The sequence below is a fragment of the Liolophura sinensis genome, unplaced genomic scaffold, assembly GCF_032854445.1.
Source record: "Liolophura sinensis isolate JHLJ2023 unplaced genomic scaffold, CUHK_Ljap_v2 scaffold_341, whole genome shotgun sequence".
NCBI classification, from domain to species: domain Eukaryota; kingdom Metazoa; phylum Mollusca; class Polyplacophora; order Chitonida; family Chitonidae; genus Liolophura; species Liolophura sinensis.
In genome coordinates, this window is record NW_027018280.1 from 1 (window position 1) to 18,216 (window position 18,216).

General features: G+C 38.3%; 1 protein-coding gene across 1 annotated transcript; it reads left to right on the top strand.

Annotated features, from left to right (window-relative positions):
• The first annotated feature begins 333 nt into the window (after window positions 1-333).
• Window positions 334-13,321, top strand: LOC135481658 (kinesin-like protein unc-104). The gene is made up of 14 exons (XM_064761341.1): window positions 334-477; window positions 1,101-1,238; window positions 1,863-1,999; window positions 2,262-2,350; window positions 2,758-2,847; window positions 3,004-3,093; window positions 3,838-3,920; window positions 4,489-4,560; window positions 5,250-5,372; window positions 6,104-6,271; window positions 8,441-8,473; window positions 10,221-10,295; window positions 11,996-12,052; window positions 13,190-13,321. The coding sequence occupies exons 1-14, from the start codon at window positions 334-336 to the stop codon at window positions 13,319-13,321; spliced, it is 1,431 nt and encodes a 476-aa protein (XP_064617411.1).
• Window positions 13,322-18,216: the final 4,895 nt, after the last annotated feature.

Genomic DNA, 18,216 nt, shown 5'->3' on the forward strand with positions numbered 1-18,216 from the left:
TAATGAAAGATCTGAGTTGTTGATTCCCAAACACACCCCGTTCCGGGCACAACCTAGGAAACACACGACCATTTGCAGATTGCTGGCAAACCTTCCCAAATACAGCTGGACATGTTGCCAGCACGAGCTGGACTTGCTTTCACAGCGATATTGGTGAGAGGCTCCTGGGTTTCTGCGCCTCGATGGCATGTTAACCACCTCGGCCATGGAGACCCCTCTCCCCCATCCCCCCCCCCCCCCCCCCCCCCCACCACCACCACCAATACTATAGGTCTGTGATCAACATGCATGGGTATCTGATCTTGTCACTTTCTGTCTGCGGCCACAGCTGACATGCTTCTGATGGATGACCTTGTGCAGACATTACCCATGGTGAATGAAGCGAACGCAATGTCGGAGGAGCTGAACAAGAAAGTGAAGTTTGAAGTGGCCCTGGTGTCTCCCCAGTCCCGAGGGCTCACAGATGGACGGACTGAGGTAAGTGTAGTCTCATCTGAGGACATGGAACAAGAGTTAACTGTAAAAATAGGTGTTGTGCGGGCTCTGGCTATACCAGAGTCAAATATTTGTGCTGTAATGCTGTTTTTATGAACTTTATAGTATGTTATCTGGTCTCAAAATCACACCAGCATTTTAAGTTTTCCTGTTTGTTTTCATGTTTATTACTTCATATGAACAGAAGTTTGTTTTGCTCAGAGATACTTTAAAAACGCATGTTTGAATGAATGAATGAAATTGTTGCAGCATATTATACTTATTTCATTGGTCCCTTACTGATACCCTGGGGGAACCAATAAGTTTGCACAGCATTAAAACTTTTTGTAGGGAAAATTGAAAAAAGTTCTGCAACCTGCGGTTGTTCGTGGGTTACTGCAGGGTCCTCCCACCACAATTTGCTGGCCACCGTTGTATAAGTGAAATATTGTTGAGTATGGCGTAACACACCAATCAAATAAATAAATAAATAAATAATGCTGACTGCTATTGTATAAGTGAAATATTCTTAAGTATGGCATAAAACACTAATCAAATAAATTTGGTGACTGGTGTCTGTGTTTGTGTTGCTTAATCCAATGTACTGCTTATATTTACCTGGCCAGGTTATGGTGACGATGAAACAGTTAACGACAGGTAACTCTTGGATGTGGGACCGAAACAAGTTCATCAACCGGAAGTACCTGATGCAGGAAATGTACCAGAATTATGTGGAAGGAGACGCAGACTGGGATTTACCGAAGGTAAGTATTCCTATACTGTTTGAAATTTTCCTGATAACAAAAAGAAAAACATTAATTACTGCATATCTATATTGATAGTGTTCCTGTTTAAAAGAAAGGGCAGGCTAAAGCGATCCAAAACAAACACATAATCTGTTTGTCCGTCTGTTCATCTGCCATTCTGTTTGTTTGTCAGTCTTTTATCACATCTACATGTATATATCTGTTTGTCCGTCTTTTCATCTCTCAGTCTGTTTGTTTGTCAGTCATTCATCACGTCTACATGTGTAAATCTGTTTGTCTGTCTGTTCATCTATCATTGTGTTTGTCCATCTGTTCATCTGTCTTTCTGTTTGTTTGTCAGTCATTCCTCACATCTACATGTATATATCTGTTTGTCTGTCTGTTCATCTGTCAGCTACATGTATAAATCTGTCCATCTGTTCATCTGTCATTCTGTTTGTTTGTCAGTCATTCATGACATCTACATGTATAAATCTGTTTGTCTGTCTGTGTATCTGTCTTTCCTGTTTGTTTGTCAGTCATTCATCACATCTACATGTATAAATCTGGTTGTCTGTCTGTTTATCTGTCCTTCCAGCTGCTTGTCTTTTAATTATTTCTGATTCTTTCTGTATGTCACAGGAGAAGGATCCTTTCTGGGAGCCGGCTAACGCAGAGATCCTCATTGGAACGGTTCACCTGTACCTCCAGTCCCTGGCTTACCTCATAGAGCTGGAGGATAACCTGGTCATCTCTGACTACAAGGGGCAACGAGAAAGGTGAGTATAACAGAGATATAGAACTGCTCATGTCCATGTACCTCCAGTCCCTGGCTTACCTCATAGAATTGGAAAATAACCTGGGGATCTCTGACTACAAAGCCAACGAGAAAGATGGGTATAGCAGAGGTCCTGATACAGCTGAAAGATAACTTACCATCTCTGACTTCAAGGGCAACAGGATAGATAGGTATAGCAGAGGCACAGAACTGCTCACGTCCTGATACAGCTGAAAGATAACCTGGCCATCTTTGACTACAAGGGCAACAGGAAAGATAGGTATAGCAGAGGTCCTGATAAAGCTGAAAGATAACTTACCATCTCTGACTTCAAGGGCAACAGGAAAGATAGGTATAGCAGAGGCACAGAACTGCTCACGTCCTGATACAGCTGAAAGATAACCTGACCATCTTTGACTACAAGGGCAACGAGAAAGGTGTGTATAGCAGAGGTATGGAACTGCTCATGCCCAGATAGAGCTGGAAGATAACCTGGCATATCTGACTACAAAGGCTGCGAGAAGGGTGGGTATAACAGGTATAGAACAGCTCACATCAAGGGAGACAACTCTGGTATCTCTGACTGCAAAGACAGCGAGAAGGGTGGGTAGAACAGGTATAGAACTGCTCACATCAAGGGAGACAACTTCTTTCTGATATATGTTACATGAGCAGTATGAAACACGTGTATAGGAGAGGTATGGAACTGCTCATGCAGAGATAGAGCTGAAAGATAACCTTGCATCTCTGACTGCAAAGACAGCGAGAAGGGTGGGTATAAGAGGTATAGAACTGCTCACATCAAGGGAGACAACTCTGGCATCTCTGACGACAAGGGCAGCGAGAAGGGTGGGTATAACAGGTATAGAACTGCTCACATCAAGGGAGACAACTCCTTTCTTAAATGTGTTACATGAGCAGTATGAAAAATGTGTATAGGAGAGGTATGGAACTGCTCATGCAGAGATAGAGCTGAAAGATAACCTTGCATCTCTGACTGCAAAGACAGCGAGAAGGGTGGGTATAAGAGGTATAGAACTGCTCACATCAAGGGAGACAACTCTGGCATCTCTGACGACAAGGGCAGCGAGAAGGGTGGGTATAACAGGTATAGAACTGCTCACATCAAGGGAGACAACTCCTTTCTTAAATGTGTTACATGAGCAGTATGAAAAATGTGTATAGGAGAGGTATGGAACTGCTCATGCAGAGATAGAGCTGAAAGATAACCTTGCATCTCTGACTGCAAAGACAGCGAGAAGGGTGGGTATAACATGTATAGAACTGCTCACAACAAGGGAGACAACTCCTTTCTGATATATGTTACATGAGCAGTATGAAAAACGTGTATAAGAGAGGTATGGAACTGCTCATGCAGAGATAGAGCTGAAAGATAACCTTGCATCTCTGACTGCAAAGACAGCGAGAAGGGTGGGTATAACAGGTATAGAACTGCTCACAACAAGGGAGACAACTCCTTTCTTACATGAGCAATATGACAGGTGTGTATATCAGAGGTATAAAACTGTCCATCATGCCATCCCTAGGGTAAAGAAAGACAAATTGTAACAATTCATTGTCTGTTTCAAGAGAAACTGGAAGCGTGGGTGGAAGAGGTGTAGAACTGCATAGCATGCTGTTGTCAAAACTAAGGGAAAAAACTCCTGTCAAGTGTCAGTTGCATAACTGTTAAGGAAATATTTGTAGTCAAGGGCTAAAAAAAAAAAAAAAAAAAAAAAAAAAAAAGGAAATGGGCAGTTGGAGACGTGATTTCTCCTTTGTTAAGGAACAGCTGACGAATGAGTATGTACAAGTATTGATGTTTTTGCATGTTTCCAGGCCGCCTCATGGTAGCTGCAATTCCGTGCACCCCAAAATGGCAAGAGATTAAAGATGACTTTGTTGAGGATCCCAAAGAACTGGTATTGTGTTTACAGCTCAGCTAGCTATTTGCTACAGTAAAGTTAGGATAAATGTAAGGTTTTCTGAAACAAAATTATATGATGTAGCAATGTCACTTCATTAAAACGCAAATAATGTGTGAGTATACAAATGATGAGATAGTTGCATGTGTTCATCCACTAATGATGCAGGTGATGTCAGAGAAAACAGATAACGTTATGCCACTAACACAAAGGAATTGTGAAATGATCTTGATTGTACGCTACATTTGACACATACATAAGGATGCTCTTTGTAAATGGAAATGGAAATTGTACAGGTCAGTAATGTTTTCTTGCCTTAATTTTTTATACAGCTATACATCATTAATAATACAGCTGCTGACAACAATAAGATGTGATGACAACAATAAGATGTGATGACAACAATAAGATGTGATGACAACAATAAGATGTGATGACAACAATAAGATGTGATGACAACAATAAGATGTGATAAAATACATCTTTTTTGAGACAGTTAAATTGCCTATCCTTGGAAATTGAAAGCTCAGTTGAATTTTAGTAGAGGTTTGGTTTTCTGTTTCAGTTAAAAATGAAGCAGCTGAACATCCTGCTGAAGATTCAGGCTGCCAAAGGACTTCCTGCCAATATCAGCTCCGTGAGTAGCGAGAAATTCGCTGTCATTTTGAACATGGCAAGCTGAGAATATGAATATATTGTACAATGGCACCAGTCGTAAATATAAAACTAAAATTTTATACTTCAAATAAACATGGTCTTGCAGCAACCTGCAGATGGTCGTGGGTTTCCACCCACCATAATGCTGACCGCCGCCATATAAGGGAAATATTCCTGAGTACAGCGTAAAACACCAATCAAATAAATAAATAAATCAAATAAACATGACACCAGTTCACTTGAAAGCTGTCCCATTATAAACCACACTGGCTTTTCAGATGGATGCCATTTTTTTTTTTTAGTCAAAATGTCTCTAAGATCCAAGATTTTGGAATACCTGGGAGCTGTGTGCTAATTTTCACACTGGGCCCTGTAGTTTATACTAGCGACGACATGCTTACTACTTTAAATATGAGTTTCACTGGAATTTTATATTTCAATGTAACAAAAACACTCATCAAGTTCAGTGCACGAAACCATTGCCAGAATATTGCCAAATATAAATAAGGAGAATATTTGACAGTGAAAGTTGAATACCTTAAATATTTCTCTTGAGTAAGGTGGAAATGATAACCCACTCATTTCTACCTCTCACTTGAACATTATTTGTGGTATTCAACCTTTACTGTAATATCCTCTCTATATAAAATTACAACCTGTGTGTTGTAGGGTTTCTGTCAGTTCAAGTTTTACATGGATAAAGATTTCACCAAGACATCTGAGGTAAAAGGAACCATCAACCAGGACTACAACTACAGTGGCAAATTTACCTTCAAACCAGTCACTAAACAGGTAAAAAAAGAAATAGAAGAATTAGAAGGGATTACAGTCTGTGTAATAATGATAATAGGTACATCTGGTGCTTAACACAACTAAGACTATCTGTTCTGAAACACTTTGAAAAAGCATAACCGATGTACAACCAGTTGAACTGAAAGGTACACGTGTGTTATTACAAACAGGTTTATCAGTCGACAAACCATAGAAGAATATTGCCCTGATCCTGCTGAATAGATACCGCTCACAAATGTTATATTTGTCACAGTACGTTTTTTTTTGCCCTGTATTATGTTAAAACTTAACCACCTTCTATAGTATGCATTTTCAAGGTATACAAATGTATAATTGAGGCAATCTCTGTCTTTGTATGTCTGTCCTTCCATTTGCTGAAAAACTGGAATTCTATCAAGATCATACTTTGCGGGGATGCTGCTAGGGACTTATGGGAGCTTGGTGTCAATTAGTGAAAAACTGTTTGCTTTAGCCGAGTGTTGGAAAAAGTGATGTCATAACAATATAATTAGCATTTTTCAGGATAGCACTGTTTGATTTTAGCCCACAACTGACAAAGACCAATATCAGAGTTGAAACGAGAATACAAGAAATAAAACTGTATCTGCTGAATCAGTGTGATAAATCACACATGTGGCAGCAGCCGTCACATATTATGAAAAGTGAAATATTTATTTAAAATAAATAAAACAAACCAGAAGTCTAACACCTGACCCTATGACTTCCTGCAGGCAGTAGACTACCTGGACCAATCAGCCCTCCACCTGGAGGTTTGGGGACGACAGAAAGAGACAGGCTTCGGGCTGGGAAAGGACGTGGCTAAGCTGACCACCAAGGAGCTGATGACCAGGGACAAGTCCTCTCCAGTCAGCCACAAGAGCCCTGCTAAGGTCAAGCAGGTAGGTGCGAGGGGCGCTGATGCAGGTGTGAAGTAGTGCAGGGTTGGGGTGTAGTGTAGCTTAGTTTAGGTTTAACATAAGTTGTGATGGGTAGCACATAAAGATAGCTGTAGTAACCAGCACTGTAGATGTACTTCTGATATAAGGTCCACATTTGTTCGGATTAATTATTGCTCAACCCAAATTTAACCCATTTTAACCCAATTTCTCTGGTCAGAGTTTGTGTTAATCATCTTAGCCGTATTTAATGTCATATGTGCCTTACCCAAACTCCATGTCACATAGGAAAATTTTACAGAAACTGACAAAGCATTTGTTTTTAAGGTTACTCGATATTTATATTTGTTCCAGGGGATATTCTTCATATCTTTCCAATATTTCCACCTAGTTTCACCTGGAACTTGCTTTGACTATTTTGACTATCTTGTCCAGCATGCTAACAATTCTATAAATGTTCACATTCCTTTGTCTAACTTTGGACTGAAAATCCAAATCATAGGAAGAAAAAACTTCAGATTTGATCTGAGGGAGGATGGAAAATTTAGAATCCATTTAACATTTTTTAAATGAAGAACGCCATGTAAATGAAGTTTAATAGTTTGATATTTGAGAGGAGTGCTTTATGCTGCATGTTACTACATGTTATATTAAAAGTATGAAAGTTCCATCACAAATTATTTTTATAATCTTTATTAATTGTGGAGATTTTTTATGATGAAATATTTATTTATTTTATTTATTAGATTTGTGTTTTACGCTGTACTCAAGAACTTTTTCACTTACATGACAGTGGTCAGCATTATTGTGGGAGGAAAGTGGGTACTGCCTGGGTGGGTTGCTGGGGGGAGGGTTACCACAACCCACAGTTCACACACATCCGCAGGCTGCTGGACGACTTTCCCACGTAGAATCACAGAGGTTTATGATGAATAACTCTTTTGCATATCTGAGAAAACAAAACATGAATAATATTCTGCTCAGGTAAAAAAAAATAGGTGCCCAGTCATGCTTTGGTTCCTAAGACCAACCAGAACCTGCCTTGGAGATAAAAGCTTCAACTGTTTTCATTGTGCTGAGGCCACACCAGTTGAAATTTTTGTTTTACTGTGCTGAGGCCACACCAGTTAGAATTCTTGTTTTACTGTGCTGAGGCCACACCAGTTAGAATTCTTGTTTTACTGTGCTGAGGCCACACCAGTTAGAATTCTTGTTTTACTGTGCTGAGGCCACACCAGTTAGAATTCTTGTTTTACTGTGCTGAGGCCACACCAGGTAGAATTCTTGTTTTACTGTGCTGAGGCCACACCAGTTAGAATTCTTGTTTTACTGTGCTGAGGCCATACCAGGTAGAATTCTTATTTTACCTTGCTGAGGCCACACCAGTTAGAATTCTTGTTTTACTGTGTTGAGGCCACACCAAGTAGAATTCTACTTATACTGTGCTGAGGCCACACCATTTGATTCTTGTTTTACTGTGCTGAGGCCATACCAGTTAGAATTTTTGTTTTACTTTGCTGAGACCACACCAGTTAGAATTCTTGTTTTACTGGCAGGATGAATCTATTTCCAACATTACAGGAGAAGAGTATGAAAATAAAGTTGAAAAATCATCTAATATTTGGGAAATTTGGGCTCTCCCAGCAATAGTTCATGTTAAAAACATATAAGGTAATTGGAAAACTTTATAAAATGGTGAAATTGAAAGAAAAAAAACATTAGAGTCAAGCAAACTTAACAGATGTATTTTCATTTTTATTCTGTTTTGATGTGTTAGTGTTGGTTTGCTTGTAAAACACAAAATAAAATTGGTGTCGCGCGAGAGTTAAAGAACAGTCAGTTTAAGTTTTCAGTGATCTAGCTGTGATATGGGTGAAGAGAGAAGAGGGTTTTTTTTTGTCCCTCGTCCGCTTGGGAGGCGGTAGGTCCAGGGTCAATCCTAGGTCGAGTTACACCTAAGACCTTAAAAGAGGAAAACTGTTAAGTACAATGTTAACCCCGAGCACGCACGCACTCACTCTTTTGTCACTTTGCCACCTCAGATCTAATGCAAATAGCTACATGTAGGTATATGTAATTGGCATAGAGAAGTTCGGGACAAAGAAGTTCACGCCATAGTAGCAGTGTAATTACTAGATCTTCACATAGTTTTAACTTCTAACCAACTTTCAGGACTCTGCTGATGGACAAGAGGAAGAAGCTGCGGTAAGGAAGATAGTCGGCATGCTTACCTGTGTGTGACTATGAACATCCCTGTATAATCAAGTCCATGTAGTGTCTTGGTGATCCGGCTGTATTGATGCAGTACTTCAACCTTTCTACGGCTGTTTTTGACACACCGTAAACCCTAATGCTTCAACTTTTTCAACTGCCTTCGTGACCAATATTTTGAAACATTCTGAGGTAACTACAGAATTTACACAGTTTTAGGAAGCGTGCATCTATAGTCACACAGACAAATTGTATTTGGGATCATTTTTATCACAATTCTACGCATAAATTCCACTGAAAAAACTACTTTAGAGGTTGAAAAAGTTGAAAGTTCATGGTGTATTTAAACGTTTCATGAAAAAGTTTACCGAAAACCAGGAATCCTGAGTTCTGCCCGTGGTTTGACTACATTACCTCTTTGATTGATTATATGTTGAGTAATACTCACTAATGCAGTAGAATGAACATCAGATTGTATTGAACCAACGTTTGCATTTAAATAATTCATATGTGAAAAGGTTGGAGTATGTGTATCTGGGTGTATATCATTGTGCATGTTTGTTATTCTGGTGTGCAGCATTTGGTTTTGTTGATATGCTATATCTGTATTACTATGACCACTTAAAAGTTTCATCCATGATTATACATGAAAGTTTCATCCATGATTATACCTGGAAGTTTCATCCATGATCATTTTTGGAAGTTTCATCCATGATTATACATGAAAGTTTCATCCATTATCATACTTGGCAGTTTCATCCATGATCATACTTGGCAGTTTCATCCATGATTATACTTGGAAGTTTCATCCATGATTATACTTGGAAGTTTCATCCATGATCATGCTTGGAAGTTTCATCCATGATTATACTTGGAAGTTTCATCCATGATCATACTTGGAAGTTTCATCCATGATTATACTTGGAAGTTTCATCCATGATTATACTTGGAAGTTTCATTCATGATTATACATGAAAGTTTCTCATTTTGCCTGATTCTGAGAGTCCTGTTGATATATTGATTCTATATTCAGTTTGATACTCTGGTTTTCTCCATGGCAATTTGGGCTGCATCATTACAGAGTCGTCTTATTTATACATTTATTTATTATTTATTTGATTGGAGTTTTATGTCGTACTCACTTTCATATTTCACTGGTACGACAACAGCCAGCATTCATTATGGCAGGAGGAAACCAGGCAGGATTATGTTTTCTCCACTCATGTATTTACAGTGAAAAAAAAAATGTTAAAAGAAAGCATCAGTAGAAAGTCTCTTAAAAGCTGTATCTGAAAATATAATTTCAAATCAGACATTAAACTTTATTACATGTGCAATGTAACATTTTCATTCTTGAATTTAGGTTCCAAAATCAGAAGGGAAACAGTAATATTATTTAAAATTTTACATATCACAGATGATGTGATCATGTGTTTTTAATATACATGTATAACATTAGCAGAGTTGTCTTCCCTTGTCAGAGGCCTCCAGGGTGGAGGTGGTTAGCATACCAGCCTTCCACCAATGCAGTCGCTGTGAGGTCAAGTCCAGATGCTGGCCTCCTCTCCGGCCCTATGTGTGAAAATCTTTCAGCAACCTGACGATGTCCATGGTTTCCCACTAGGCTCTGCCTGGTTTCCTCCCACCATAATGCTGGCTCACGTTGTATAAGTGAAATATTCTTGAGTACGGCATAAAACACCAATCAAATAAATGAAATAAATCTTTCCTTGTCTGGTAGGAGGAGGAGTCATATCGTATTTCGGCTGAAATTAACACATACAGGAAGAGAGCGGAGAGGGCAGAAACCAAACTGGTAAGATCAGTATGTTACACAAAACCTGGTAAAATCTGTATGTCACACAAAACTGGCAAAGTCTGTATGTCAGACAAAGCTGGTAAGGTCTGTATGTCACACAAAACTGGTAAAATATGTATGTCACACAAAACTGGTAAGGTCTGTATGTCACACAAAGCTGGTAAAATCTGTATGTCAACAAAACTGGTAAGGTCTGTATGTTACACAAAGCTGGTAAAATGTGTATGTCACACAAAGCTGGTAAAATGTGTATGTCACACAAAACTGGTAAGGTCTGTATGTCACACAAAACTGGTAAGGTCTGTATGTCAGACAAAGCTGGTAAAATGTGTATGTCACACAAAACTGGTAAGGCCTGTATGTCAGACAAAGCTGGTAAAATCTGTACGTCACACAAAACTGGTAAAATCTGTATGTCACACAAAACTGGCAAGGTCTGTATGTCACACAAAGCTGGTAAAATCTGTATGTCACACAAAACTGGTAAGGTCTGTATGTCACACAAAGCTGGTAAAATCTGTATGTCACACAAAACTGTTAAGGTCTGTATGTAACACAAAGCTGGTAAAATGTGTATGTCACACAAAACTGGTAAAATGTGTATGTCACACAAAACTAGTAAGGTCTGTATGTCACACAAAACTGGTAAGGTCTGTATGTCACACAAAGCTGGTAAAATCTGTATGTTACACAAAACTGGTATAATCTGTATGTCACACAAAACTGGTAAGGTCTGTATGTCACACAAAGCTGTTAAGGTCTGTATGTCACACAAAACTGGTAAAATCTGTGTGTCACACAAAACTGGTACAGTCTGTATGTCACACAAAACTGGTAAAATCTGTATATTCACACAAAAACTGGTAAAATCTGTGTGTCACACAAAACTGGTAAAATGTGTATGTCACACAAAATTGGTAAGGTCTGTATGTCACACAAAGCTGGTAAAAATCTGTGTGTCACACAAAACTGGTAAAATCTGTATATTCACACAAAACTGGTAAGGTCTGTATGTCACACAAAACTGGTAGAATCTGCATGTCACACAAAACTGGTAAAATGTGTACGTCACACAAAATTGGTAAGGTCTGTATGTCACACAAAACTGGTAGGATCTGTATCACACAAAGCTGGTAAGGTCTGCATGTCACACAAAGCTGGTAGAATCTGCATGTCACACAAAACTGGTAAAATGTGTACGTCACACAAAACTGGTAAGGTCTGTATGTCACACAAAGCTGGTATAATATGTATGTGACACAAAACTGGTAGGGGCCTCTCACCAGGAGTCCTCTCACCAATGCGGTCACTGTGAGTTCAAGTCCAGCTCATGCTGGCGGCCATACGTGAGAAGGTCTGCCAGCAACCTGCAGATGGTCGTGGGTTTCCCCCGGGCTCTGCCCGGTTTTCACCCACCCATAATGCTGGCCGCCGTCGTATAAGTGAAATATTCTTGAGTACGGCGTAAAACACCAATCAAAAAAAAAAAAAAAAATCAAAACTGGTAAAATGTGTATGTCACACAAAACTGGTAAGGCCTGTATGTATGGTGCAAAAAAAGATTAATTCCTTGAGGTACAAGTTTCTTCACCGTTGGCAAATTCTTCAGTTACTTGCCCAAGGCTGGTGGTTTATGACGCACGTATTGGTACATGGATATGTCAGCAAATTTAAGCCTGGCTCTCTTCTGTTTTCAGTCCAAGTTTCAGAAGATGATTGAGGAAGCTCAGGACAAAAATGAGACTACACTACAGGTGAGCTTGCAGTGTGTGACACTTTTGTAACACAAAACACAACACCACACTACAGGTGAGCTTACAGTGTGTGACACTTTTGTAACACAAAACACAACACCATACTACAGGTGAGTTTGCATTCTGTGACACTTTTGTAACACAAAACACAACACCATACTACAGGTGAGTTCGCATTCTGTGACACTTTTGTAACACAAAACACAACACCACATTTCAGGTGAGCTTGCAGTGTGTGGCACTTTTTTAACACAAAACAACACCACACTACAGGTGAGTTTGCATTCTGTGACACTTGATAACTCAAAAACCAATACCACACTACAGCTGAGCTCGCATTCTGCTGCACTTTTGTAACGCAAAACACACGACTGCAGGAGCTCAGACAAATTCTGTGGAATGTTGTAACACAAAACACAAGACTGCATGTGAGTTCAGACAAATTCTGTGGAATGTTGTAACACAAAACACCAGACTGCAGGAGCTCAGACAAATTCTGTGGAATGTTGTAACACAAAACACAAGACTGCATGTGAGTTCAGACAAATTTTGTGGCATTTTGTAATACAAAACACAAGACTTCATGTGAGTTCAGACAAATTTTGTGGCATTTTTTAACACAAAACACAAGACTTCATGTGAGTTCATACAAATTTTGTGGCACTTTGTAACACATACATGTAACACAAGACTCACTACGGGTGAGCTCAAACAGATTCTGTGGTACATGTACTTTGTAACATGAAACCATAACATACTGAAGGTGAGCTCAAATTCTGTTGCACTTTGTATCACAAAACACAAAACTGCTTGTTATCTCAGACAGACTATTGTGTGACATTTTGCTGCATAAATGCAAGGCCACATTATAGGTGAGCTCAAATTTTGTGGTACTTTGTAACACAAAACACAACATTTCGTCTCACAAGTTTCACAGAGATCACCACAATAATAGTTAATAGTTATATATAATATAATATATTATAATATATAAATTTAATAATTAAAGATATCTGCAAAATCTTGCAAATTCATCTAAATTGTGATCTGATTTTTAAAATTTTCTAAAAATTGGAATATGTGCTTAATATTGGCCTTTTGGCATAATTGTTCTTGTTTTTATTTTTTTTTTGCCAGGTGTCAAAGTTACTGGAAATTTTGTCCAGTAGTCACAGGTTTAGAGCTGTGGCAGATGTGGTCGTAGGAGTGGAGGCCAAGAAGCAAGAAAGCCTTGGACAGAAAACTTCACAGGCCTGTAGTATCCAGTAACAGTGCATGCCACAGAGGGGGTGGGGAGGGGTAGAGCATTAGGCAGAGAGCCCCAAAGGTCTATGTTTTTAAACCATGTTAGTAAGATAAATTTGTGATATCAACTGGTAACATTTGACACGTGGAGTGAAAATTGGACAGTCTTATTTTATGGCCTTGCTCAATGTGATGAGTTGACTGCTACAAAATTACACCGAGTACACATGTCCTAACTTCATTTGACTAATCTAATTCAGCAGGTAAACTCAACAGTGGCATTCATTGTGAATGCGGCTTAAGGAAAACATTATGGTTATCAGCCTGGCCCCACTTTCACAAAACTTCAATTTTTTGTAACTTTTCCAGTGAATGATGTCACCTTGTGGCACTGTAATTTAGACATCTTTTCATGAAAAATGTTACAAGAAATATGACTTAAAGTTTTGTAAGAGTGGGCCAGACTTTCTTTCTTTGACAGCTACTCAACAGGGCCTCGATCTACAAAGCTGTTGCTACTGGCAACATTTGTCTTCAACTTCAGTTGCTATCATGCTTACAACTGACAACCACATCTTCAAATTATTTTTAATTTGTCATCAATCATGATAAAAATGCCTCAGAAATGTTAATTATTTTACTAGCAACAAATTTCTGAAAAAAAATGTTAAAAAACGTAATGAATGTGAAACATTGCTGCTAGGAGAATACACATTACCATTACTGTCACTGTTCAGTCAGCCATTAGCCAGTGGATTATCATGTGTTAGAATCCTGTTACACAGTTGAAGTGTGGGAAGGTACATAAAGTAACTTTGATTAGGCTGGCGTCTTGGGGCCAAGTGTTCAAAGTGTAGTAAAAATTAAACCAGACATAAGCCTTGATTAAACCTTTGTGTTAGTCTAGGCCTGATCCAATAATAATGGTACTTGGGTCCACACTTTTGTTACATACCAGGCTTAACTTTTGAACAACTCTATCCTGATCACAATTTCAATGTTAACATCTTGAAGGAGCTGTGAAAAAATAAACACTGGTTTGTTTGTTCTAAAGTATGTATTAGATTAATTCTCTTGCAGATTTCAAATTAAAATTTGGGCAGGGAACTGAACTGCTCCTAATCCCCAATCACACCTATACTTCCAACCAATTTGTGACAACATACAACAACATTTAAGCCATCACCAGCGTTTCGCGCAGCAGTCGGAATCTTGCAGTTTCATCAATAGCAATATGGTGTAGGTTGCTCAGCCATTTGTTACTGTGTAAATTGTGAAGAAATTCAGAAGAGCACTAAGAGAGATAACTCTGATTGAAAAAGTTAGTTACAGAAATTGGCAGAGAGGACTATGGGAGTAGAAGTAGATTACAGATTACACAAGTGCATTTATTTTTCCTTACTGTTTATGTAGTAAATTTGTCAACTTCAACCTCAAAAATATATTTTCCCTAACATTCGTGTGTTACAATGCCATACCACCACAAGCAGCTTGCACTTTTCTCTTCATCATATCAAAAAAACAAACTGGCATGACCAACATTTCTTTGAGCCATGGATGCTGGAAGTGAAGCCATAGCATTTGTTACCTTGGTAACCTTGAGAGGGGCGGGACGTAACACTGGCTAAAAACAGACAAAACTCTGATATATTTTAACTAGGTGCAAACTGACAGTGCAGAAATTAATAGCGCATCAACATGTCTGTGTGGCAGTAGTATCCAATCAGTGCTCCTTCACTCTTCAGTACGGAGGCAAATCTTGGACCCAGTTGCCTGAATTGCACCTGTAACCTGTAGAATGGCCAGGCGCACTAGGGGAGATAACTTTGGGTGACCCTGGGAGCCATTTTTCTGCATTTATTTGTCATTATAAAATCAGTGGTGGAAAACTAATTACTTACACTGAAAAGCCAAATTCAAATTTTTTCAGGTTATTCTGCTCCCTTGTTATTATTGGGTATTTTCAATGGAAAAAAAAATCACTTATCAGATCAGAAAAGTTTTTTTGGCAGATTTGGAAAGGCTATGATGCGGTGCAAATGGTATTAGTACCTGGACCTGATGTTTTTTGTGATCAACTTCTTCTGAAATGAATATAGTGCATAACTTCCACATACATGTAACTTGACTTGTGTGTATAAAAAAGGAAGTAGGGCATTCCATTCTATTTTATAGACATTTCTGAACATATATATTTTTGTTTTTTTTTTACATATAAAATGCCTTGACTCATCTCATTACATAACTATACAGGCATGGCATTATTATTCTAATCTAAAGAGTGTACAGTTGCCTAACCACTTTCTTTGAAATGACGATAAAGTAAAGTAATGATAAACCATCCATCATGGCCAATCAACAAAGAGGACCATTCCTACCTCCATGTCAGAAAAGTTCTTTGGATCCCTTATTTGTATGTGCTGTTTTAAATTTACAAATTTTGACGCCTTTTAATTTTGAATGCAAAAAAAAAAAAAATTCAATACATTGTTATGTTGTGGAGTAAGTGTGAACACGTTGAAAAAATTATTCACTGTTAGTTGACATTAATATGAAGTCTTGTTGCTTGTACCATAGTACATATATGTACAGCATATGGTGTATGTGCTTTATGAGTCACAAACGTTTTTTTTTTCTTTAAAAAGATAATTATCTTTTGCTGTTTTTGTGGGGTTGTCATTTTTCACCGTGACAGTATTGGTATCATTCAATTTTTTACAGTATCGGTTACTGCTGTAAGCAGGTGTACAGGGATGTGATTTTTCAATTATGCACAAATCCACTGTTTCATATTTGGAACATAAACAAAGCCACATGGTGTTGCGTGACCCTTGAAAAAACAGATTTTTCTTGCATGAGCATTGGCGTAGCCAAATTCTGCCTCCCCAAATTACTCAACCTTTTCTCACATAAAATAGAAACTTTCAGTGCAATTTATAGACATTTAAAGTTGATTTTGGAAACAAAACTACAGCAGTTAGATTGGCCAATTTCAGGGCTTCAAATAAAGTGTATTTTTATCAGTCTGCACAGGGTAATGCCTTCAGAATAAGCTTGAAGAAACATTTAGCCAACATGTGAAAAGGTTGAAGAATTACAGTGCAATGTATTTTCAGCTTGCTGGGAGTTCATGTTCCAAAGAGTGACCTGCATAGGGTGGTACTGTAATTAGCCAAGAATCTGAACATGGTTTGTATTTGTTGAAATATCATAATAACCACTGTTAACAATGGTTTCAGTCATTTTCTGATGATCATTCAATTGTTATCAGTAATTTGTACCGACATTGTCACCATTCTCACATTCCTGCAGTGGTAATATAAACTGTGCCATGCGTAGCCAATGGCTGTGCTGTTTATGTACATGCATCGGAATGAATATCATTCCACTTGTTTTAATGATGTATCTGTCTACACTTCTGAAGCAAAACGCTAAAACGTTTGAACAAAGTCATTATATTTTCCTGGACTGTATTTCTCTGTGCTGATATTTACATACCTGCCGGAGTTGTTGTATTTGACCAGGGTACTAGCTTAATCCCGGTATTGCTCTCTTAGGATTCCATCCATGGTTATGCACTGGAATAGTTTCACGGGAGTAGTTGTCTTACATGTATGTGTGCAGATGTACAACAAGGGTGTTGTAAAAATAACGATCTTGCCAAAGGTCTATGGGGTACCGCATGCCATGCCTTCACCCCGTATTTCTGCATCCATGAAACTTGCCATTATGCAAGTGAAATGAAAGCCAGCGAACATAAGGTTTCCAAAATACTGTCTGGAGTGAGACACGAACTCAAGCCCCACTTCTCTACCAACTGAGCTCCCAATGCAAGGCCTTACTACTACAAGGTACTATTTTGAATTTTGTTTTATTTACTTATTTGACTGGTGGTGTACGCTGTACTCAAGAGTATTTCACTTTTATGACGGCAGCCTGCATTATGGTGGGAGGAAACTGGATAGTGCCCAGAGGAAACCCACGACTATCAATCCGCAGGTTGGTGCCAGACTTCAAATTTTAGCCCAGCTAGTGTTTCAAACAGCTCAACAGTGTTTCAGCAGTGTTTCTGTGTTGGAAATTCAATATACATGTATATTGATTTATTCCCTAATGATGATGGCTTAGAAGTGAAGTTTTTTAGAAGTTATAGAAGTTTTTTAGTGTAAAGTTAAGCAACAGTCAAATATCAAACTCCTTTTTTTGTGAGAATGATTATGCAGTAGACTTTTTCAGATACTATGATTTATTTGATTGGTGTTTTATGTCAAAATCAAGAATATTTCACTTATACAACAGCAACCAGCATTATGGTGGAAGGAAACAAGTCATAACCTGGTGGAAATCCACGACCATCCGCACGTTGCTTTCTGGTATTAAAGAGAATGTGGCTGCATCAAGAAGTAATTAACAAAGGTGACTAATTTACATAGTTGTTTTTTCAATTTACATGTACCTACGTGTACCTCAAGTGGTAATTTCAGTTGATGAATTTGCCCATACCTTTGCATGCTCGATTGATTTGGGGCATGTCTGAGGGAATGCTGAATGGAATCTTGATAGAAGGGGACTGTTCAAGGGGGCTTCTTGCATGCAATTTCACTTAACAGACACAATTTTTTCTTTTTAAATCCTGATAAAATTAAGATCCCCCTTTTAAATCGGGTTTTTGATGAATCGTGTATTTTTGAAAATCTGACATATTTACATATACAATATTGCTGGTGTGTGATACCTATATATTTTACACATAATATATATTCATGTATATTGTACATGTTTTACTCACATAATTATATTCATATGTACATGTATATTCAGTTATGTGTGGTGTATGTGTAATGTTCACATATTCAAATTTTTACACATACCAATACTGTCTGTGATTTATATTGTTTTATATTGCCACTACTTTTACA